The sequence below is a fragment of the Motacilla alba genome, chromosome 1 (genome assembly GCF_015832195.1).
Source record: "Motacilla alba alba isolate MOTALB_02 chromosome 1, Motacilla_alba_V1.0_pri, whole genome shotgun sequence".
Lineage (NCBI taxonomy): Eukaryota > Metazoa > Chordata > Aves > Passeriformes > Motacillidae > Motacilla > Motacilla alba.
Genome location: NC_052016.1, coordinates 26,094,430 through 26,117,945, shown reverse-complemented (window position 1 = coordinate 26,117,945; position 23,516 = coordinate 26,094,430). Strand labels below are relative to the sequence as shown.

Below are 23,516 nucleotides of genomic sequence, written 5' to 3'. Positions count from 1 at the left end.
TGCAACCTTCTTCAGGGAACCAAGGCACTCTTAGTTGTCTGTTTAGTGTCATTTTCATTCAGATGTAATAACAGTAAACATGACGTTAATAAAAAAAAAAGCTATGCTTGCTCTCAAGAACATTCAATTGAATGTGCCTTTCCTATAGAATGTTACATTTTACCCATTGCTGCATAACAGGACAGAAGTTTCTTCCAAGAGATGGTGACTGAAATTTGAAATGGATATAAACACAAAAGCAAGTTGATGCTCTCTTCTCTCTGATACCCATTACTACTGTTCAACAGCTTTTTTCACTGAGATTGGAATGTTCCACACTTGTAGGAGAAGGTTTTGTCATCGTCCAAAGGATCCTTTTTTGTGGCCATTGAACACTTTTGATTCTCATGGTTTTGAACTGGAAATTAAGAATAATTCTTTTGTCTACATTCATTTTAAAGATTATTTAAACTTCTGCTTGTACACATTACACACCTTGAGTATGTAAATTTAAAAACTGTATTTCCCACCTCTGTCTAAAGTTAAACAGCTTAGAGGAAGCAGCAGTGTCATTCCTTTGCATCAGTTTGGTAACTGCAAGTTGCCAGACTACTGTATCTACAGCAGCTCATGTCCAGTATTCTCACTCGCTTAGTTGGCTTTAAAATGGAAATTATTTTACCTCCATGTGTCATGTTTCCTTCCCTCCAGCTCTGACTGGAGGGAAGGTAGTAGTATGTACTTCCACGAAGCATTGTTCAGCTTAACAGTAAATGTTTCAAGGAGGAAGGTAGATCTTGAAAGATTTTAAACAATACATGGTGCATAGGAGGAAACAGATTGTTTATAGATGCTTTTGCTATTCCAGATTTGGCCTTCTAATGAAGCTAAGCACTTAAACAAATGTTTTCCTGATGGTTTAGTCTGATTATAGAGCCAAAACTATAGAATGTTTATTATAGAAAATGACAGATGAGAGTCCGTATACCTTAACATCTTTAATTCAACTTTAAATTTCACAGCTAGCCAAAGGGTTGTGGCTTAAGGCTTTCGACAATGCATGTCTTTCCTAATAGTTAACTTCTGTGTTTTTCTTCTCAAAACCAAACATAGTTTCAAACTTAGAACTGTGAATTTCTCCACAGCAAGATGAAGGTACTTAAGTGACTGAAAGGTGGAGAGGCACTTATGAAAGGAAGAGACTATTATCAAGAACAAACCAGTGTAACTTTATTGCCTCTCTTCTTTCTTGTGCTGCTTCTGGTTGCAACAGGTGAATTCCTCAAGGCTGTTGTGATCTTGGCTTTCAGCATGCTCTTCAAGTACTTAAAGATGGGCTGTAAGCAGCAGGAGGGTGCTAAACCATACTTTTCTGTTCCAGCAGAGAAAGTAGGACAATTTACTCTCGTGAGAAAGTGCACAGTTTTATTTAGGGGTTTACTGTTTGACACCCATTCTCGGCAGTTTTTGTGCATCCATTCCTGTATTTCTGGATCATGTCCGCTCTGGTGCTGCATGTTGTGCGCAGAGTCGATGAACGCCACAGAGTACACTTTATTCATCACCTCACATTTCCTCTGCACCAGCAGATCAACGAACACCAACCCACCATAGCCATGGGCAATGAAGGCCACGTTCCTGGCTGCACTCTTTGCAATGAAATGATCCCATACATACACAGTATGCTCTTCAGGGCTCCTGCTGCCCCTTTTGGGGATCCAACAGACAGACTGTGTAAAAGTAAGCCCTTCTTCCCTGGCAGAAAGTCTCTCTTTTGCAGTGTTCAGATCAGTGAAATTGTCATTGGGGTTCAGTACAATCACTTCCCAGTGGCTCTGCAGGGCCATTTTGATGAATGGTATTTGTGTTCCATGTTTCAGGCCCTCGCTGACAATTGCCCTTCGCCCCCACTGTCCAGCACAAAAAACTCCATGGTCTTGAAGAAAGATAATCAGGCTAGAGGAACTTGTTAATGCATCCTTGCTCATGAAAAAGAAGCTTCTTGGTTCATCCTCTGTGGCGTCAGTAGGAATATAAACCTTCTGCAGCATGCAGACTCTTTCCAGGAGCTCATAAACATACTGGGTAATAGAATGTCCCAGAACTTCATAGCGTTTATGATTCTGCTCATGTCCATTCTTGTAGTAATTGAAAATAAAGGACTCATTTGTATCCAGGTGCCTCAGTTCCCCTTTTATATCGAAGTCATATTTTAGTTCCTCTTGATACTCTGAACCCTCTGTTAGTTTCCTCAAACTGAGTTCACGCTGCATTTGTAACCACTACAAATTAAGAAGACTGCTATATCAAAGTAGTGATAGACCTCCACACAACACCCGTCTACCCACCCCCCTGCATTAGCATTCAGATTTAAAAGCTGTTACAAATTAAATACTTGTTGAACCAGAGTATTTCCTGGTGATGTATAGCAAACCAGCTGCTTCTAAAATCTCTTAGAAATGTCAGTTGCAAATTTCCAACAGCAGTAACTCCTCTGCCTTTATTACACCTTATTTCAGTTTGGTAGTTAAAATTTGTAAGTAGTATTTTTATTTAAAGATCTATTTAAGGTAGTTTGAATTAAAGGCTTTAAGAAGGAGGCACATGGTTCATTGTTCACTTGAACAACTTTTATTGTGCTGTCTCCTAGCCATTATCTTGGAACTCCACTGAGTTTCAAGGCCAGCTTTGAAATACAGGCCTAGGCAGCTGGAAATAGTCCAAGCGTCATAAGCCGATCCTGAGTTTTTAAAGAAAATAAGCTGCATTTACTAAGCAACCTTCCTGTTTTAGTGTACCAGCATACTCTCCATGTTCTTCTACCTTCAACTGCACTAGAACAGGTAATACATGTATGTGTTTGCTTTCTGCTAATCACTCTAGTCATTCATCCTTGCAAGCACTTGCCACATGGAAACAGAGGAATGGATGACAGAATAAACTAGCCACTGTGATCCAGGAGCAGGAGAAAAGAAAGTCCAGGCAGCAAACTATCATGAGGTTGGATTGAGGTCTCCAATTTTAGGTTACCTCTAGTGACTGATATGAATTATACCAGAAAGTGATTTTTGTGCAGCTTAAAAATTAAGCTTAGCATAACCTTCTATTTTCCTAGTAATTCTTTGATCTACTACTGACTGTCACTGGCTGTAGAACAGCAAACAGGATATAACCTTTGGTGTGGTCAGAATCCTACCTTTACAGGAGTTAAGTCCTAGAATAGTAACTTTTTTTTTTTTCCTATAAATGGTCTGAATCAAGTTATATTTGGCAAGTTAGACTGTAGACCTTTAAGATTTTCTTGCTGAACTAAAAGAAGTTTTATAGAACACAGTAAATTACATTCCATGTTAAAAGTCACTGTACCATTTGATAAAGCTAATACTAGGACAAAAAGTGATCTGAATATTTTCATGTAAGCAACTTGATTTGGAACCCAGCTCTTTCAAGGAATGCAAGTTTCTTTGAGGAAAGGTGCTTAGATTGAAAATTATTTCTTACACTCCTAAATAAAAACAAAACAAAACAAAACAAAAAACAGAACAAAACAAACACATTTTTGCTTTTCAACATAACACCACCATATGTATTTCCCTTTTGAGTAATCTCCACTGGGCCAGTATTATTAAGTCCTCTCTTCATGGTCATTCCTGGCTTCTAAATAATAGAGAGCAGGCTAGAAAATTATACTTTCTCCTTTTTTATCTCATATAATCAGTACACGTAGAAAAAGGGTAAAAATCATATGCTATGATATATAATCCATTTATTACTGTCTTGCCAGTTTCTTGAAATGGAAACAGCACAAAGAAAATGCAAGGGCACCCATTCATCTACGATTTTTTCATTCTGCAGGAAGGTACAAAAGACACAAAGGAGATGGGAAAACAGTCTGCTATACTACTGAAATGTGGGCAATTAATGCAAAAGAGATAATACTTAGTGGGAAAGAAGCTACCCACATTCCAGTTGTTCCCATGAGACAAGGTGGGAGAAAAATGGACAGATTTTAAGGAAAGATGTGTATGAAGAAAGGCAGAAAGCTTTCTGTAAGAATTAGGAATAGGTAGATGCACTTTCCTTGGAGTGGTATGCTGGGGACCACCTCTCAGTGTCTTTCCCTCCTCACCCCTAAAAGATTGGAGAGATTAATTTCCCAGCATACTCTGAATAGGAGGTTACTATTCTTTTACTTCAGCTACGAACAGCAACATTGCTTTTTCAGTTCCAAAACAAGGACACGCAATTCCAAATTAAAGCCTGAACACATACTTTACAAAGCATTGTGAAGGGTTGCTGAAGATTTCAGGAAGCCAAAATAAACAAACACAGTTTTACATTAGGTGCACAAATTACTTTCCTTCCTAAAATTGCCTTCAGGATGCAAAATGAAAAGTTTTGAGGCAATTAATGATAGGTTATCATTTTGGAGTTTACTTAAATAGCAGCTTAGATTTATATACTTATTAGTCCAGGGGACTGATTTTATTGTAGTAACAATTAATTGTAGAATTAAAAAGTAGCAATTACAGGTTGTTCCAGATACAGCTGCATAATGCATGCACTTCTTTGTTGTAAGTCTGCATTCTAAGTCAGCATTGATAGCTGTTTGTACTTCACTGTCTATATATAAATGCAATATCCGAGGCTGTATATGCTAGCAGCCTTTACAATTGCTGCCTTAGTTTTAAAATTTTGCTTTTGGGGAAAAATAATCCCTCTTTCCCTTCCTCCACTTTTCTATTCAGATTCTAAAGTGCCTCAGGTGTAAACTCAGCTGGCGCTTGTTGCAGCATTTGGCATATTGTAAACACCACTGCAGTACAAGTACTACATAAGATGCGTAAAGATTACTTTGTTTTCCATTTAAAACCACTTCATTCTAGTAAAACCCAATATTACCGTATGCTCTTCTGTAAAATCTGTCATCATCATAGATGGAAATCTTTTTCACTCTGGGAGTGTACACAAGTCCTCTGCATGAAAAAAAATAAACCAAATAATGGTTTCAGTTTTCATTTCGTACTGGGGCGTATATCTACAAGATCTGTCAGTAGCTGGTAGTTTGTGGCCGACTAAAGCGCTCCCGATAGTTCCAAGTTACAAACTAACCTCTGATGTTTGTAATTCACACCTGACAGTAAGCTAAAGCTAAACCTCGAGTATGAGCGAAACATTCGTCCACACCAGTTTTAATTCCCACTACCAAGAAGAAAACAAAGCAGAAAGCACCACACAAAACTTACGATTCTGAAGCTGCCCTGAAAAAAGAAAAAAAAAAACAACAAAAAAACCCAAAAAACAAAAACACCCACAGCAAAAAAAACCCCAGCCAACAAATCTTCGTCTCCTGTTGGCTGCAGGAGGATTTCTAAGGGCAGCGGCTGCTAACCGCGGCCAGCCGGGGTTATGAGGGCTCTCCCCGGCTGTGCATCGCCCCGTCAGGGAATTAATTTAGCGGAGCCTGGCTGTCAGCTGGGGGAAACGTCATTAGCAAGGTGCAACTTAAATCTGGGCCGGCCCGGGTTCATTATTGCTTCTTTACAAGTAATGCGGTTTTTTTGGTTCTTTAATGGTTTTTCCCGGGTCAGTACCAAGTTCATCCCGAGCAGGTTAAAGCTCGAAGGGCCTGAGGGACAGCGCCCGGGCCGCGGGCGGGCGGCGGCTCCGGCACAGTGGGGCGGTGCCCGGCCCGGAAGTAGCCGGGGAAGCTGCGCAGGCGGCGGCGGCGGGGCCGGCCCGGGTAAACAGCTCCGGCGGTGGCGGTGAGTGCTTGTGCTGCCGCCGGGGCCGTTCGCTCCCGCCCGCTGCCTGCCCTTCGGCGGGGGAGGGGGTAGGAGGAGGGCAGGGCTGCAGCCGGCCGGCAGCGTTCTGGTGGGAGCCCGTTCTGTGCGGCCGCGGTGTCTGCCGCGAACGAGCGGAGCCGGCAGCGCGCTTGAACGGAGGGCACCGAGGGACGGAGGGAGGGCTGGTGGCGGCTTTGCTGCGCCTCTGGGAGAAGGCTGAGGAGAGAGTATGAAAAGGTGGAATTGCTGGCTCAGGCCCTCGGGATTTGCGTGTTTGTCGGAGGGAAGCTGTTCCCCTCCTAGTGGGGGGAGCCGGGGCTGTGGAGCTCGGGGCCCGCAGCGCTCCGCCGGCGGGCAGCCCTGTGGCCGGGCTCATGCGGTGACAGCCCGCACGCTGCCGCTCCTGGTGGTGCCTGCTCCCCCGAGTTGTCAGGCGCACCCCGTTCGTCCGCTCTTCCTCGTCGCAGGCGTCGGAACAGGCAGTACTTCGGCTTTTCTTTATCTTTCTGTTCCCCACCCTGGGGGACTATGGCTCTAACTTAAAAAAAAAAAACCTCTGAGATAAGTAAAAGTCCCCGAACTTGGCTTCTCGAGAGACTGCAAACTAGCTGTAATCTTTCAAGGTGTTATGCCAGAGTCATATAGAATATATATAAAGATAATACCTAAAAATGCTGGAATCTCTTAGGCTGTGTTCTTCTAGTAATGAAATGTATAGGTTTAACAAGAATCCTTGGCTGTTGTTTATTCTTGGAGCCCTTGCAGTGGTACAGATGTCCTCTTTTACTCCTTTTCACTCTACAGTCTAAGTGTGAACTGCTTACTAGTTGTGTGTTAGCAGCAAGGAGTTAATCAGTAAATGTAGTAGCTAAGGATAGATTCTAGGACAATTTCATTAACAATTTAGTCTTAACTGACAATCCAAAGCCTTGCCCAGGTTTGTGGCTGTTGATTACTTTTTACCAAGGCCTGTAGTGACAGGGCAAGACGGAGTGGTCATAAATTGAAAGAGGGTAGGTGTAGATTGGACACGAGGAAGAAATTTTTTTACAATGAGAATGGTGAGACTGGAACAGGTTGCCCAGAGAAGCAGCGGATGCCCCATCCCTGGGAGTGTTCAAGGTCAGGTTGAATAGGCTTTGAGCAGCCTGATCAGTTGAAAGATGTCCCTGCCCATGGCAGGAGGGCTGGACTGTAAAATCTTTTAAATTCCCCATCCAACTCAAACCATGTTATGAATGTGGTAGGTGTTTTTTTGCCTTTTTTTTTTTTTGTTCTAGATTGCTAAAAAATTATTTTCTTGTTCTTTCTTAGTGCTTACTACTGTGGTTCTACTTGCCTCTTAATCAATAAAACAGAAATTGCTAAGTTTCTTTATTTTTCCTTTGTATTTTTTTCCAGTAGAGAAAACCATGTCAGGAAGAACATCATCTTCAAGTCATGTTAGTGTAAGTGTTCCTGAAATTTTCAACATTTTATTTTGAGGCTGTGGGTATCCTAGGGTGTTCTGATGTGTTTGCACAACCAAATTGATTCTTCACTTTGTTGAAACATGCTTTCTTGGGAAACAGTTACTGTGGTAGCAGTCAATACTAATGTCTACTGTTGTACAATTATTAATACATTATAGGCTTAGCATTTGATTACACTTAAACAGGGTGTTTTCCAAGTTATTTTAAGACCTAGGCTAGTACCTAAAATTGTACAATAATTTGAAGTAAGTAGAACAGCTGCAAAACTGTAAAAGTTGGTTATCTGCAGAGATGTACTCAGAGGCTTCTTATGCTGGTGTGTATTTTTTCCTAAGATATCCCTATTAGAAGCAGTTTCTAGCAGTGGGAGTACTGGTGAGATCAAATGGTAGACATAGCAAGAGGTATGATTGAGTGAGATCTGGATGGTCTAGTGGTTTAGAAATAAGCTGTTTCCAGCACTGTGTTTATGCACTTTCTCTGGTCCTTGCTTTTACAGGTGGGAACCTTCAGGAAAGTATTGCTGATTTAGATGAGTCTGCTGAGTGCATATGCACATGTGTGTGTAGAGTTAGTCACTTTTTATTTGGGAAAAGCTGAGGCAACTGCATACCTTGTGTTTAGCATAGATTCTGACCTCTCTTTGCCTGTTGACTTTGTACTTGCTCTTTAAGTTAATTGTGGGTGCTGTAAACCAACATCTTCTTAATGAGTGCAAGCATTGGGAAGATGCTGTGTGGTGAGCTGGAAATGTTGCTGGTTAATGTATCTTGTGCTTTTTATCCCTTTCTGTCAGTTGCCTCTTCTTTTTACTGAGTCTGACTTTATCTGTACCTACTGTTGTCTGTTATGTCATTACAGAACTTATCAGAACCTCTTTAATTTTAAATGTATGTTAAAATTCTAGGTAACGGTGTGTTCTTTAGAGTCTCGTAACAGAGGCTGCTAGTCAGGCAGCAGGTGGAGGTCTGAAGTAAGAAATATGTTCCTAGCTGTTACAGTGCAGATCAGAACTCAGCATTCTGACTGATAAACGTGTTTATAGGCCACTTCTAAAACAAAACCAATCAAACAAATTTGGAACAGTCTACTTTTAGAAGCTTCCGAATAATAGAATGTCTTGTTTCAATCCTTCCATGTTGGCTGAAAAGGGAGGTACTTGTCAGAGAGGTTGTTGCCTGTGTGTGACATCTGTATCCTTTAGAGTTTGAAGAATCTGTTATTAAAGGAGTGTTTGTTAGTGTTTGACCATCAAAGGCAGCCTGAGATACTGTATAGAAATTTGTTAAAAAACTTTAATCTTAGTTTCAAAGAAGTGTAGAGAAGGAGTAAGAGCACTCGCAATTCAGACTGAAGGACTGAAATATTATCTCATTATGGTGCAGCATGCTTCCTTATGGTCTGTCTGAAGGACTACCTGCTGAGCTAATGAATGCAGTTAAGGTGCTAATAATTAGGTTGTTAGAGTCACTGTTCTGGAATCCCTGCTTGTAATTTCATGTTACAATGCAAGGCATCTGGTGGCTTGCAAATCAAGTTCATAGGATGCTTTACAATGTCCATCATATGGAGTAGCTTCAGCTTTTTCCTCCCTGAGCTACATTCAGTTGTGTGAGACATGTAAATGTTGCATTCCCTCTCTGATACATTCTGATCTGGTTGTATTTGCAATGTAAAGTTTTGCTTCTCAGGATGCCTGGAGCAATAGCAAGGCTTGCACTTTTATTCTTTCAGTTGAAGTGGTTTAATTAACTGATAGGAAATATCATCCTGTTTCCTTCTCTTATGAACTAGTACAAATTTAGTTTGATTATTTTTTATTTGATTTTCAATGAACAAACCTTCTTTTCTACATATATTTTTTTTTTTGAACTGGTAAATTCATGTGGATTACTAACTGCTTTCTCTTTCAATAATTACTTTCAAAGTGCTGTCTCCATTTATGTGGGAGTTGGCAATGACAATAGCTGATACCATTTTGAGAACATTAAAATCTGATGCTAAATTATCATACCAAAATACTTGTACTATTATATAATGTAATTGTTCTTCATCCTGATTTTTTTCTTTTGAGAAAGCAAACCTGGTTATGACATTCAGCTATTCTATTTATCATTCCCAAAGCTGAGACAGTTAAACTAGAGTGTAAACAAATCAGAATGAACCAAGAAGACTGTGCAAGTGGATTGGTTGTCAACTTTTTGCCACCTTGGAAGATATAAAGTTAATGAAATAGAACTTTTTCAGATGGTTTCATATGTTAAAACTAGCTCATCATGTGGGATCAGGCATTAATGAGGAGTGCATTTCAAGTAAAGTCACAAGTCAGGGCTTCCCTTACAACTTTATTTTGCCCAGTTAAGACAACATTGTACATGGAAGTATGTCAGCACCAGTGGATAATTTAGTTTTACCATGTGTGACATCATCTATTTTCAGTTTCGTATACCAAAGAAGAAAACAAACACCAAGTCAGAGGATGTCCAAGTTCAGTCCCCTTTGGCAAGGCTCCCAGGCTCCCACCATTGTGACTACCCTTTACAAGAGGTAAAGAGAAGTTCTTCAGAGTGTAAAGTGTGTAGGAGAATCTTACATGAGGTTTTGGTTTAGTTTTGGAGGCTGTTTTTTTTTCAACACCGAATGCTGCCTTGTGACCAATAACCAATCCAGACTGTCTTAAGAGAGGCAAGTGTGTAAGTCTGAAATCTGTTTGCAAGCATACATTTACAGAAATGGGAGTCTTAGTGCCATGTTTCCTACATCATTGAAAAGCAGTTTGTCTTTGGGTGTAGTTTGAAACTATCTTGAAAATTGTTAATTTAAAGGTAAATATGAAATTTAATTTTTTTTGGTTGATTGTCTTCTGACTGCTGAACTTTTAGGTTATATTCAGATCACTTACCAAACTTTTTGTTATATGGAAATAACCTTTACATCGAGTTTTCAGTTATCCAGGAGCTTAAGCTTCTAAGAGAATATATGAAGCACTCTGTACCTCTTGACAGAATGTTAGGTGTTAATACAGAAATAACTGTATTGAGAGCAAAAGACTGTAAGAGTCTTATGGCATTTATCATAACTGAGTGTCTGGATCATCTCAGTCATGTATAGAAGCAAATATTTGCCTCTATAAATATTTTCCAAATTTTGTAAGCATTTCAAATGCCAAGTTTTGGAAACATATTTTGCTACTCTTGTTTCCTTCAGCTTAGCATCCAGAGTTTGTTGCTGGCTTTAGTGCTTTCAGAATCATGGGCCTGGACAAACAGACCTCCTTCCCCTCAGAGGAAGTTGAAAGATGTAGTGAGGGAAGGTAGGAGTTTTTCTTGACTTACAGTAGCAATGGTAATGTGACCCAGGTCTCTTGGTAGGCCAGGTCATTTGAGAATGCTGCAGTAGAGACTCGCTGTGGGGTTGTGTTCTGTGCTGGTAATGCTTTCAGTGAGCTGAGCCTCCAGTTGCAGTCAGGCTTTGAAATGGGAGGTGATGTCTTCTGTGGTTACAAGGAGCAATCTGTTGGGTCGATTCAGAGAGCATTTGCATGGAATTCTTCCTATATTTCTCTCTGCCTCCATAAAAATTATGATTTGAATGGTGAATTGAAAAATACTTTATTTACTTGTTATTTCCTGGATGTTGTCTAACTTTCCATTTCTGATTTTTCCTACCTATGTCTATACATATTTCAAACTTTCCCATGTGTCGCGGGATTTCAAATACTTTAAACACTGCCTGGTTTTTGTGTTCTACTTTAAAAAACTTGGTTGTGAGTTGTCAGAGTTTGCACCATATTGTTTGAGAAACTTTGTGCGGTTTTCAGTGACTTGATGTACAGGTCTCTCTTGTTCTTGAACACCAGTGGTCTGAGGTGAACTAGGTGGTGTTTGAAGGCAGGAAGAGGGGAGAGCCCAGTCAAGTCGATTTCTTGCTGCCAACTTTATTAATGGGTTATTTTGCATTAGAGTTAGTCCTTATGGTAGGGAAAAGTTTGATTTGGGATGCACCTTTCAGACTTCATTAAAGTTTGTAGAATATGCATGGGCATGAAGTTTTCAGATGCCCTTTCAAACCACACTTAGTCAAAAATGAAGATGAGTTTGTCTGCTTTCAGCCTGAGTGCCATAATTTTCAAGCATCTCTTGGGTTTATTATACTTTGAATTTTAAGAAATGAGGAAGATTTAAAGGAGGCTTGGAGGGCTGGAGGTTTCTGGAATTGCAGAAATAACTATGTTTTGGTAGGGCTTCTTTTATTTAATTTGAAAATATAAGTACTTTCTGGTAAGGTAAGGGAATGTGGAAAAAAATTAAGTCTTGCTGTTTTGGGGTTTGCCACCTAAGTTCCAAACCTTCAAATTGCTTTTCCTTCTCAGAATTTTATATCTCTTATTTCCATATTGTAGCCTGCAAAATTTGCCTAAGTGCACGTGCATCTTGTATATTTGTGATTATGTGGAACAGGCCTAATGTAGAAGTTTGTGTTTGGTATAGTCCCTCTCAAAACTGGGAAACAATGGAATTGTCCTGTCTATTTCTTCAGGAGAAAAAAGTTCTGTTAAGGATCAGGTGGTGTGTGGATTCTTTAAATCAAGCAAATTAATTATTTGCAAAATTGCTGAGTATGCTCTTCATGACTTTGATATATTTGGTCAGTTGCATTGTTTCAGTGTCTGATTTTTCTAGTGCATTATCCATTATGACATAATCATATGGTTTTTTGAAATCTGCCAATTTTGTTTTGTTTTAGTGGAGATTAAGTGCCAACAACAGAAAGCCTTCCACAAAAGAAAAAAGGCAAAAGGATTGCAACAGACACAACTCTAATGATGAAGAATCAATTGGGTAAGAAGTCACCTCAAAATTAGTTTATCCCTGTTTGCATATTCGGAGTTTCACAGTCTTTCTTGAAGATGAGGGTCTCTGGTCTCTAGCTAATTATTTGTGTCCTGCAGAGATGGTTTTCAAGCTGTTGGGTGGCTCACCTGCAGGAAATCATGCTTCAGTGGTCTAATGGCAGCTGTAACCTTTCCTTTGTGTAATCTCAGCACAAGACTGTGATGTTAGAGTGACAGTGCTTACTAGAGGAATTACTGCTTGTTAACCTGCTTGGGGTCCTGAAAGGTGTTAATTATTCTCTAAGTGTAAACTGTCATTCTAGCCCTAGATGTCTTTAGATCTGTAAGAAGCTTCCCAGAATTCTTTTTCTCATCCTTTTTTGTTCTGTAGCCCATACTCATTAGCCTAAGATTTACCAACCCTTTAAAATAATTAAAATATTCCTTAAACAATATGGTGATTGGTAGTGGAAGGAAGTAAAAAAAAAAGAGCTTTTTCACCTCTGTGTTACTGTCAAGGCACTTAAGTAATTAAGACTGCTGATGTGCCACTTCTTTCTCTGTTGCCAAGAGCAAATATCTTGAGATTATGGCAAATTATTGATATGCTATTATAAGATAAAATCTTAATCCTCAGAGTTGTCAGTTAGGTAATTATTTTATCCAAGAAAATTTTGAAGCTATAATTTCTGCAGTTGACAAATGGAAATAAAAATGTAGAACTAGATTTATTAGCAGGAGCTGGGAAACATAATGACTTTATGACAAAATGAATATGTTTGTCATAATGAAACAGTTGTTGTTCCCCAAATCACTTAATTCTAAATAAATGAATAAGCATTCTCTGCTCTTGTTTTCTGACTGCAACCGAACTTGCCCATAAGTGGTTTCTTATCAGGAGAGCCTGTTAAAAACAAAGTGCACAGGTAATGAAAATGCGGGTGATTTTGATGCTGCTGAGTTCTGTAGGTTTGTGGTTTATGAATAGGCATTGTTTAGTCTGGTCTGTATCTTCAGAATGCTTCAAAGTATTGCAGGGAAGAGCTGAAATTATAAAAGATGCTGAGTTTATTTTTCATACCTCCTCAGAGGCATAGCTGTCAGTTTACATGCACTTACCTCAAAAAGCTTCTGTCAGTAACTTTTAACTGAGGTAACAGCTCACAGGGTCAACTTAACAAAATTTAATTGCAGTTTCCTGAATTTTATTTATGTTTTGATATGGTTGATATGTGATATCAAGATATCAATGTCTAAAAGTCTTTCAGTAAACTTTGAACTGATCTTTAAACATTGAGAAGTTTAGTTTCTTTAAAGCTACCTTTAGATCTGTTGTGTATTAATTTTCTGTTTATTTCAGTATGTAAGAGACTTTCAAATAGCATTTATAGGTGTTCCATATTTTTTACACAAATTGTTACCATCACAATAGTGAGAAATTATTTAGACTACAGAGATATAGCAAGTACTTAGATATTGAACCTGTAAATTTTTCAGTTCCTTGAAGAAAGATGTGTTTCCAGAGACTAGCTGGTGCCTCTCTGTAAAGTAAATTTACTCTCCTGTCTGTAACAAAGCTTGTACTAAGTATTCCACTTGGGTACTCAGTGTTTCTCAGTAAGTCAGAATCAACATGGGGACTTCATTGCATAATAAGTGGAAAGAGTGCACAAATTCTAAAGAGGTGGTGTTTGTTGAGCAAGAGTCTGAGAACTGACAAAACTATAAAGAGGAAACAGTGAAGTTGTGTGCTGCAAGTTTTTCTGATGCAATAGGTTTTATTCCCAGTGAGGAATTTTTCATTTGCATTACAATTTAGGAAAAAAGTCTTAATTACAAACTCCTATTAGCTCCTGGTATTTTAAAAGCAATCTACTTTATTGATAGAAACCAATCTCAGATGTTTAGGCAGATGTGTTTCATCTAAATTGTTGCTTCAGGAGTGTTACTGCCACCTAATTTTAGTCATAAAGGACAAAGTAGATATATTAGCACAAACCTACACCTTCACATGGGGCTTTTTTAACTTCTGGATTACAAAATTTGGTAGTCAATTGCTTCTGTCAATTGTGCTGTGATGTGAGATCCTGGGGGTCTGTAACAGCAACTGCAGCTACTCTCACTTGTACAGCTCTGCTTCTGGGCTTGTGAAAGGTGAGTGTCAGGGGGTTTGTTTGTGATCCCAGAGAGGGTTCCTGGGGTAGATTAGTTCCCTAGTTAGGGAGGAGGGTGGAAGGAGTACTTAAATAAGATGTGTGCAGTTCCTTCAGGTCAAATGAAATTTGACGTTTTTTTAAATGTTCAGTGAAATACGCGTTACAGCTGAATCAGGTACTGACCCCATAGCAGTCAGGTTTTTGTGGCAATCGTTTACATACAGGTCCCCCTTGCCCTGATAAGTGCATTTGGTCAGTAATAACCTCCTAGTCCAGCAAAGCAAGGAGGTTCATAGGAATGTTGATGTTTGTTGTTTGTGGGTCACTGACTTCTCATCAGTTGGTGACGGGTCAGGACCTTGAAGCTGAAGGAGGACAGTCAAAGGTTTCTTCACAAGAGAGTGTTGTCAGTGAATGCATCAATCAGAGATTCCCATTAATGATAGTGTATCATGTTATTCCTTTGGGCTCAGAAAGGTTAAGGAGCTCCTGGGCTGTGCACGTGCTGCAGAAGCTCAGCTAACTGAATATGTATCTGGTCTATCAGTGGCTTTATTCTGTAACACAGGACTGACCCTCAGCTTGTGTGAGAGCTGATGGGACAACCCTCAAATAGTATGTGACATCCCACTGCAAAAATATTTATTTCCCAGAACTTGGGTTTACTAGTAAAAAGAATATAGCCATGAAGACAGTGGTGTAGATAATTACTAGTAATTTAGTCCCAAATGAGCCAATAGTCTCCTTGTCTCATTTTGATCACTTTCTAATACAAATTTGAATGAATTGGAGACAGCAGTTCCAGCACTGGTGTGGGTACACAATATGATCATTGGGTAGGGAATTATATCAAGCAGCTGGGACTATTGTGTGAAATAGAGGTCAAACATTTTTCCCCAATGAGGTACAAACAATAGCTTTTGTTCCTGTGGTTCATAAGGTAGGATAATTGTTTTATTGCCTGTGAAAAGCAATATGAGACTTGTCAGGAGCAGCTAATGGCATTTTTCGTAATATATTTTTTGTTTATTCCATCATTACATGCATGACTATGTTTTCATTACCTTTGCTTTTGTATTTTTTTCAGTTTTGGGGAGGTAGATGAGAGACTATGGTAGGCACTTGTTTTAGAAACAGAAATAACTGTCTTTGGTTTTCCTTCACCAAGATGCCTCCAGTGTTACTGTTATGCAAATTACTTGCTGGGTCTGCTGGTGGGACTTGCTTTAAACATACACTTTGCTTTTTTTCTGTTTGATACTTACTTTAATCTTTTGAAATGTCTTTTGCTTGAGTTGCTCACTTTATTCTGTGGACAGTTTAACAGATAATTTAGGGATCTGTGACCCAACCATTGTTGACAGATGTACGGGCTGGCTTTTCCTGAATCTGTTGTAGTCCCAGTTGTAGTGACATGATTTTCAAGAAACACTTCCAGAGGCCATACTCCTTTCAGAAAGGGAAGCCATTGAAAGCTCTTATGCTCCTCTTCTGCTCTGAAGGTTTGGACATAACTGGTTCAAACACTTCAGTCAAAACCTGGTGCCAGATACAAAGTGATGCCTTGGCCTGACGCTAAGGTTCCTCTCCTTTGCATAGATTTCCAGTGCAAAGCTTGCTTCATGGTATGTGTGTGCGCTTGAAATTATAAGTTCATTTCTGTTAAAGTACTTGCCTAAACTCTATAAACCCCATTTAAATCAAGAGAATGGGGAACATTACAAATTCATTTCCAACTAACAATCAGTAAACCAAATTATATAGGTATATTATATATACCTGGAGCCTGTTAACGTCTAGCCTGATGTGTGAGCAAGGATGTCAGACCTGAGTTTTCAAGGTGGCCAACAAACCATAGGTAGTGAAATTGTGATTCTGACTCCTTTGCCTCCTGCTGTTGACTTTTTCTGTCATTATGTTGTTTAAACTCTCAATGTTGGAATATTTTCTGGTATCTACAAGTCTTGGTCGTAGAGTATCTTTATTTTAGTTATATGTTCCCACTGGACTAATTAACTTGCTGTTTGAGCCTAAATTTTCTAAAATTTCATTGTGATATCATGTGTTTGAGAAATAAAAAGAAAAAATATATAATTTCTGTGAGGTGGAACAATGAAATATGAAAGAATTGAGATCTGGGAAATTGATAGCCTTGGTTTGTTTTTAGTCAGGAGAGCTGAAGTGTTCCATAGAGAACTGCACGTTTATGCTGTCTTGTAGCAGGCGCAGGCCCTGCAAACCTGCCTTGGCGTTCAGAAGCCTAAGACAGGCAAAATGCTGAGTCATGATGACTGGAGGTTAGGAGCCCCTCTCTCCCGCTCTCGGACCCTTGCTTATCTCTCTTTAAGGCTATAGGTCACTTTCCTTTAACCCTTACCATTGGACAATTCTCAATCCCCTCTTGCCCTATATAAACCCCTGTTTCTGCCCAGCTCAATAGAGAAGAGCTGTCACTGAACCCCTTTGCAGAAAGACAATAATAAAGGACATTGCTGCAGAATATTTCACACAGCCTCTCTCCTCTCATCTTTTCCTGGTCTACCGAATGCCTGCTGCATGCCCCAGTCGAGCCTAGCAAGCCCAAGAGCTGAAATCACTAATGAGCTGAAAATCACTGAAGCTGAATATCACTAAAGGCTTGCTGAGGCGCAGGCTGGAGGCACTGCTAGAGCTTGGGCAGACTGGCTCTCCTCAGAAGCTGAGCTATCTGGCTTTGATGCAGCTCCTGGGTACACCCCATAGCCCAGTCAGCAGCATTAAACTGTCTCATGATCCCCTGCAATAATGATTTTAAAACACTTTTTAAGAAGAAGTAATTTTCTGGTTCACATCTGCATATTGCTAGGGCTTACTTCTATGACTGTTCTCTATTTGGAAGAAAAAACATATTTTAGTTACTTTAAGATTTGATTTTTAATTTTGAGTCCTTTTGGAGGAGGAGGAGAAATAGTTTAGTCTTTTATTGCATCATCTCTTCTGGCATCTCAAGAACTGAAGTGACTTCAGTAACTGGCCCTATAAAGTAGTTCAGGTGTTTGTCTTTGGGGAATAATTTTAAAGCACAAGAGTGAATGTCTAGTTTCAAAAGATAACTTGTACAAATTTTCTTAATGACTTTTACCTTGAAATTTTCCTTAACTGCTTCAGTTTCTGTAAATTTTTTTAACAGCCTAATAAATTCTTGTGTAGCTGAATTTTTTTTAACTGATCATGTTTCTTAAATATATATATTCTCTAGTTCTTTAGGTACCACTTATTTATTTCTTATTTCTAATACACATTACAGTGGACAAACAACAAATGATGTAGAAGTCTGGTTGTTATAAGCTCTTCTGAATATTAAACTGTGGTTCTTGTGTGAACTCAGCGTTGGAGAAGTCCAGAAGAAAGCCAGAACTTCTGATTTAGTAGGGATTTCTAAAGGAAAATAAGTCTCTTGCTTCCTGTGCCAAATCAAGAGGACTTGCCAGATTGGGATGTGCTCAGTAAGCTGCTACAGTTGAGCTCCACCATTTAAGACATTAATGTTACTAAACTGACCATCCAGGGCCTGTGTTCACTTTGTAAGCTTTTCAGTAGTTAAAGCATATCTGGATATGAAACTCCAATCTCTGGATCCTTAGAGTGTTGAGCAAGTCTCTCTGACATCTACGGTATTTGAGGCACATTCTTGGAACACTTTTTTGCATTAGCACTCCTATACAGAACCTAGGTGAAAGAAAAGAAAGGGGAAAGCCTTTTACAGACTGCATAAAACATTCTGGAGCACTACTGTGCTTTAGGTTTTATTCAAGTGAGACTGTCTTTGCACATGTGACTTTTTATTGCCTTCTCAGAGCCAATGTCTCACTTGATAAACCCTGGATTGTTTTTTCAACAGCTAATTAGGACCAATCTGTTACATAACACTTTGTCCTGTATCCATGTCCTTGGCATCAGAGTGCCTTAAGTGGGTTTTGGGGCTCTTTTTTATTGGTGCCTTTTCTTTTCTTCGTCTTTTGAGATAAAGCCTTAGCTTTTTGCCATCAGTTTTTCTTTGGCAAACTTCTAATAGAAGTTCAGACATAAAAGGAAACTGCCTTCATTTGAGCTTAAGTCACTTAGGTTTGAAAAGGAGCCATTTAGATTTGTTGTGCATTGTCTAGATAGTGGTCTCCAATGTGTGGTGTGTACAAGACCATTCACTGGGATACAGGAAGGAAATATTTTTGTACAATTACTAAATGTTTATATAATCTTTATTGTGCTCTTTTAAAAAATTCTATTTCTGTGTTTTATAATCATAGAATTGAGGTTGGAAAAGACCTTTAAGATCAACCTGTTACTAGTACCTCTCTGTAGATTTTAATTAAATAAACTTTGTAGAAGGTACATGCTTTAAATATTTACTGCTGGCAGGGGTGTGTGGTTAAAACATTTTGGAGACTGCTGGTCTGGGAAAGGCATAGCAGAGCTCTAGGAGAAAGCAGCTCATGGCATACACGTTATGGCCTTCAGGGGTGCAGAGATCTCATCAGGTTCACAGCCATCCACAGCTCATGGGCAGATTGTCCAAGCTGTGGGTAGACATTGGTCTTTTCAGGTTCAGTGAGGGATTATGTGTCTTGTGAATATGGTAAGTAACTAGGGAGAGCAAATCTCAATGTCAAGATTGAAAGAGCAAAATAAAAGGCTTATGTGGAACACCTGACCCCAGTTCATTGCGTTTCTCTAGCATGGTAGTTCCAGACCTTATTTTACGTTCAAGCATGTCTGTCCTTCAGCAACAAAAGTTTCTTATGCCATGCCTGTATTTGCCACTAGATACCATGTAACCAGGCTGCTGAGCTGAAGGCAGCATGTCAGTGGGACAATTACAGCTGCTTGCAGTTGTAAACTCACTGAGGAATAGCAGCCCTTTGCTTAAGAAGTGTTACTATAGCCTGTGTGTAACAGCTATGTGAGTAGTAAGGTTTTTTTTCCTAGCTATTAGAAAGAGACTTACTCTACAGTGAGAACATTTTTTTTGTTATGCAAGATATGCAGTAGGAAAAAACCCAATTCTTGCTTCAGTAATCTTTAAAACCCAAGAAATTAGCCTGAACTTCAGTGTCTTCATAGGACTAGCTCTTGGAAAACAAGTCCAGTTCTCAGAGGTTTGAAAAGAAAGTAAATCCTGACAAATCATCTATGATCTATAATGCTTATCAGCTTATAAATTCAATAAGCTGTAGTTGAAGTCCTGCCATTAGGTTGCAATTGCCTTATGCAGCCCTACAGGCTGGGGAAGAGGGGCTGGAAAGATGCCTGGTGGAAATAGGCCTTAGTGGTGCTGGTCAACAGCAGGTGAAAATGAGCCAGAGTTTGCCCAGGTGGTCAAGAAGGCCAGTGGCACATGGCCTATGTCAGCAGTAGTGTGGCCAGCAGGACCAGGGCAGTGATTGTCCCCCTGTACTTCACCAGTGGTGAGGCCACACCTTGAGTGCTGTGTCCAGTTCTGGGCCCCTCATTGATAGAAAGATGTTGAGGTGTTGGAGCAAGTCCACAGAAAGGCAGTGGAGCTGGTGAAGGATCTGGAACATAATTCCTATGAGGAGCAGCTGAAGGAACTGGGCTTGTTCAGTCTGGAGAAAAGAAGGCTGAAGGAAGACCTTATCATTCTCTAAAACTGCATGCAAAGAGATTATGGCAGGGTGGGTGTTGGTCTCTTCTCCAAGACATCCAGTGACAGGACAAAGGGACATGTACTCAAGTTGTGCCAGGGAGGTTCAGGTTGCATATCAGGAAAAATTTATTCACTGAAAGAGTGGTTAAAAACTGGAATAGCCTGCCCAGGTGGAGTCACCATCCCTGAAAGTGTTCAAAAGCAAGTAGACATGGCACTTCGCAGTATGATTTAGTGGGCATGGTGGTATTCACTTCAAGACTTGTTGTCTTGGAGATCTTTTCCAACCCTTATGATTCTGTCAGTAAACTGTCCAAGTTACTGGCCATAAGGCAGATAAATTCTTTATGTGAAGACTTCAGTACCAATCTAGCAGAACTACCAAAGTATAGATACTTTTTAAAGAACTTCAGTAGGGTATTTTTACTGACTTTGTAATTCATAATTCTAAGTAATTTGTTTAGTGAAATTGAATCAAAATAGTTGGAGCTTCAGAACTGGGAGATTTTTAATAACTTCTTTTTTTCCCCAGTGAGATCATAATTAATCTGCCATATGGGAACAAATAATAGTCATGGCTTTAAAATGAGATGACACAAAATGAGTGCCTATTTTCATATCCTGCAAATGGTCAAGTGTACACTTTCAGAATAGCTTGTAAGGCCATAGTGACACCACTTCCAACATTTTGTGATAACAAGATGCACCAAAATTTCCATTTCAGTGTTTCTGCACTGAAAGTTTACCCCTTCAGAAAGGCATACAGTTATGTTAGTCATTCGTGCCAGGAGAAACCTTGAAAGGCTGTCCTGATCAAAAGATGAGTTTGTGAGTGCTCTTCTCCAAAGAGAACTGCTTTGTAAATTGCTAGGGAAGTAACCTTAGTTCTGTAAGGTATGGTGCAGAGACAGGAAACTCAAAGAATATCTTTCTTGAATTCATGTGACTTAAAAAGTTCTCAGCACCCTATTATTAATGTATTGTTATATGTATGGCAGGCAACCCAAAGTTATCTTGACGAATGTCCTGAGGATGAAAATAGGAAGAAAATACACACAGGCGCAACCTAAAACTGGTGTTAATTTTTCTGATGCTGGCAAGCTGCAGTCAGATCAAGCATCCTCATCATCTGCTGCCAGCGTAAAGATATGGCAGATTTTAAACCCTACTCTCCAAAGTCTTTTTCTGTCTAAAAGGTATGTTGTTTTTGCCTCATGTCACTAAACAAAATAATTTTCTTTGCAGTTACGTCTTCATGAAAAAGTGTTTTTTTATTGTGCCACAGTTTCCTTCTTCATGAACTGTATTTCATCTCACTTCACTGAATTCACTTGTACCTGGCACCTTTTGATAATCATTGAGAGAGATGGTGCCAGGCATACTTTAGAGTTTTTTCTGATCAAATGGCTCCTAGATGGTTCTGTACTGTCAAGACCAATTAATTATGGTTTAGCCATTGGATTCTCAAAATGTTTGGCTTTTTCTTTTATTCTCATGAAAAGAATACACTTGAATTTAACTGCAGCGCTTTTCTAAGAGGAGATACTAAGGTGTATTTTCACTGTTACTGCTTTAGATTACTCATGAAAATAGGAAAACTGGCATAAATGATCAGAAGAAAAGCATAGTATCTTCTTTGCAGCCCTGCAAGCAGTGGTCAATGGTCAATTGTAGATGTTCAGGGAAAAGTATGGCTAGAGTGAATGCTTTTTCTCTGGATTTTCTGTTGAGCTTCTGATGTCAGACAGTTTAGGGGCTTCCTTTATTGGGGGTTACATCCAGTCTACATGTTCTTCAGTGTTAGAATTTTCATCTTTAAATTATATTTCTTAATTGTTTATCCCCTGTGGGTCTCTGCAATTGTGTCTGGAAGGTAGCCTCCTGATGAAAAGCAAATTTACATCTTGGAGCACGAGGAGATCTGAGTGCTCTCCAGATGTCACAGCGTCTATGCTGGATTGTGCTCTGTGCATGAACACAGACAACAGGATAATTATGCAGTCAATACCCAAAAGGCAGTGTTATTCAAAACATATATTTGAAAAGCCATAGCCTTACAACCTAATTCAAAATTAACTGCAATGGAAGTGGTAGCATTTAAATCCCAGTCTGAGAAAGGAAGTGGATATGGGCTATACATCAAGCTGGCTGCCATGACATTGTGTGAAGCAAGTTGAACTGCTTTTAGACATCATGTGTGAGTTCAAGTAGGAGTTGCATCTTTATATTTCTGCTTGGCTTATTTTTAATGCTTGTCTGTTTGAACATCTGTGGGTATTTTTCTGGGTCCTGCAATATGGTGGAGTGCCACCTCATATTTGAGGAGTGGAATAAAATCTAATGCTACCTTTTGTGTGCATGCTGCTTTTCTACCTGTTCACTAAGTGCTTTAGAAAATTTGCTCTGTTTTACTGGAGGCTTCTTGTTCACAGGAAAATCAAGATTGTTTGTTCCAGAATTCTGACAAATGTGTACAGATACTGCATGAAAGCTGTTTAGAGAGAAATATTTACCAGTTTTTAAACTGCAGGATATGTTAGAGGCAATGCAGTATGCATAGAGTCTGGCTAAGGTAAAATTACATGGCTAGTTTTCTTACCTTTTGTGTTTACCTGCTTTCCTTATACTTTAATGGTTTTTTTTTGTTTGTTTGGTTTTTTTTGCCTCTAAGGGACTAAAAATATTGATGTTTAATTATCAAGCCTCTAGGATACATGAATTTAACAAGAAGCTTGTTTCTCTAGATTGCAGTGCAGTACTTATGATTTACTGTTATATGTATGGCAGGCAACCCAAAGTTATCTTGACGAACGTCCTGAGTACGAAAATTGGAAGAAAGTACATAGACAGCCACGTAATAATTGATGCAAATTTACCTGCTGCAGACAAATTGCAATCGGGTCAACTACCCTCATCAGCTGTTGCCAGCCTACAGACATGTCAAATATTAAGTTCTCCTCATGAAAGTTCTTTTCTTTCTGAAAGGTATGTTACTTGCTGCTGATTTTGCCAGTCTTCCTGAAATGACATAACTTCACAATGAAAGAATTTCCCTGAAACAACTTTTGTTCTACTCTTTTCTTGAATCAGCAGATCAGTTTCCTGAGTGCAAATTAACATGCTTCTCCAATGAGCCATTTTAACATTGCATTTTTTCTGGTTTGCTTGACCTGGTGTTAAAAGGCTACTTTTCTTTCTAAGAAGGAATTTCTATTTGCAGTGCATCACTGCTTTGATTTGGGAAGAAACACACATAATTCTAACACATCTAAGTTCATTTTGGGTCCAGAACCAAAATCTTGCTTTCCTGTTGATGTTAATGTGTTCTAGCATGAATTCAAATAACTTCTTTTGCAAAATATCTCCAAATTCCTCTCTGTGATAATTAATTTCTCTTTACATTAACCCACTGGTGGTGTCAGTATTCCTAACAGGGTGGCTTTGGTTAAGGGCTGTGTGTGTCCTCCTACCATTTTCATGTAGGTAACATCTACTTTTCATCTTTTCTTCCTATATTTAGATTGATTGAGCATCACGGTAATGTTTGACATATAAAACTAGCAGAAATCAGGTATTAGAATTAGATAACACCTGCTTTGGTCTAAGGTGACAGTTGCATTCAATGTAAGCTGCCTCTGTTTGTCT

The 23,516-nt window shown here is 39.3% G+C and overlaps 2 protein-coding genes across 24 annotated transcripts in view; one reads left to right on the top strand and one right to left on the bottom strand.

Annotated features, from left to right (window-relative positions):
* Positions 1 to 263: 263 nt before the first annotated feature.
* Positions 264 to 5,651, bottom strand: LOC119704714 (putative protein FAM172B). Of its 4 annotated transcripts, none has more exons than XM_038146350.1 (3): positions 5,574 to 5,651; positions 4,882 to 4,955; positions 264 to 2,261 (listed from the first exon to the last, which is right to left on the bottom strand). In XM_038146350.1, exons 2-3 carry the CDS (start codon positions 4,912 to 4,914, stop codon positions 1,188 to 1,190), a joined length of 1,107 nt encoding a protein of 368 aa, XP_038002278.1. In that variant the 5' UTR covers positions 4,915 to 4,955; positions 5,574 to 5,651; the 3' UTR covers positions 264 to 1,187. The 4 variants fall into 4 exon arrangements, with proteins under 4 accessions (XP_038002278.1, XP_038002270.1, XP_038002295.1 ...); XM_038146342.1 differs by lacking the exon at positions 5,574 to 5,651 and adding an exon at positions 5,226 to 5,283; XM_038146367.1 differs by lacking the exons at positions 4,882 to 4,955; positions 5,574 to 5,651 and adding an exon at positions 5,226 to 5,358.
* The window catches only part of SENP7 (SUMO specific peptidase 7), a 44,381-nt gene continuing 26,501 nt past the window's right edge, over positions 5,637 to 23,516 (top strand). For 4 of the 20 annotated variants that reach the window (XM_038146162.1, XM_038146152.1, XM_038146105.1 and 1 more), the window contains exons 1-6: positions 5,637 to 5,744; positions 7,167 to 7,213; positions 9,677 to 9,784; positions 11,984 to 12,078; positions 20,870 to 21,067; positions 22,659 to 22,856. In XM_038146162.1, the coding sequence (XP_038002090.1) occupies positions 7,178 to 7,213; positions 9,677 to 9,784; positions 11,984 to 12,078; positions 20,870 to 21,067; positions 22,659 to 22,856 (635 nt within the window). In that variant the 5' untranslated portion in view covers positions 5,637 to 5,744; positions 7,167 to 7,177. The other 16 variants (XM_038146119.1, XM_038146129.1, XM_038146114.1 and 13 more) reach the window with 16 other exon arrangements.

Coding starts and splice junctions, on each gene's coding strand:
- LOC119704714 (XM_038146350.1), bottom strand. CDS start 4,914: ATGATGATGACAGATTTTACAGAAGAGCATACG. Junction 2,262..4,881: donor ATTTTACAGAAGAGCATACG/GTAATATTGGGT, acceptor CTTAATTTGTAG/TGGTTACAAATGCAGCGTGA.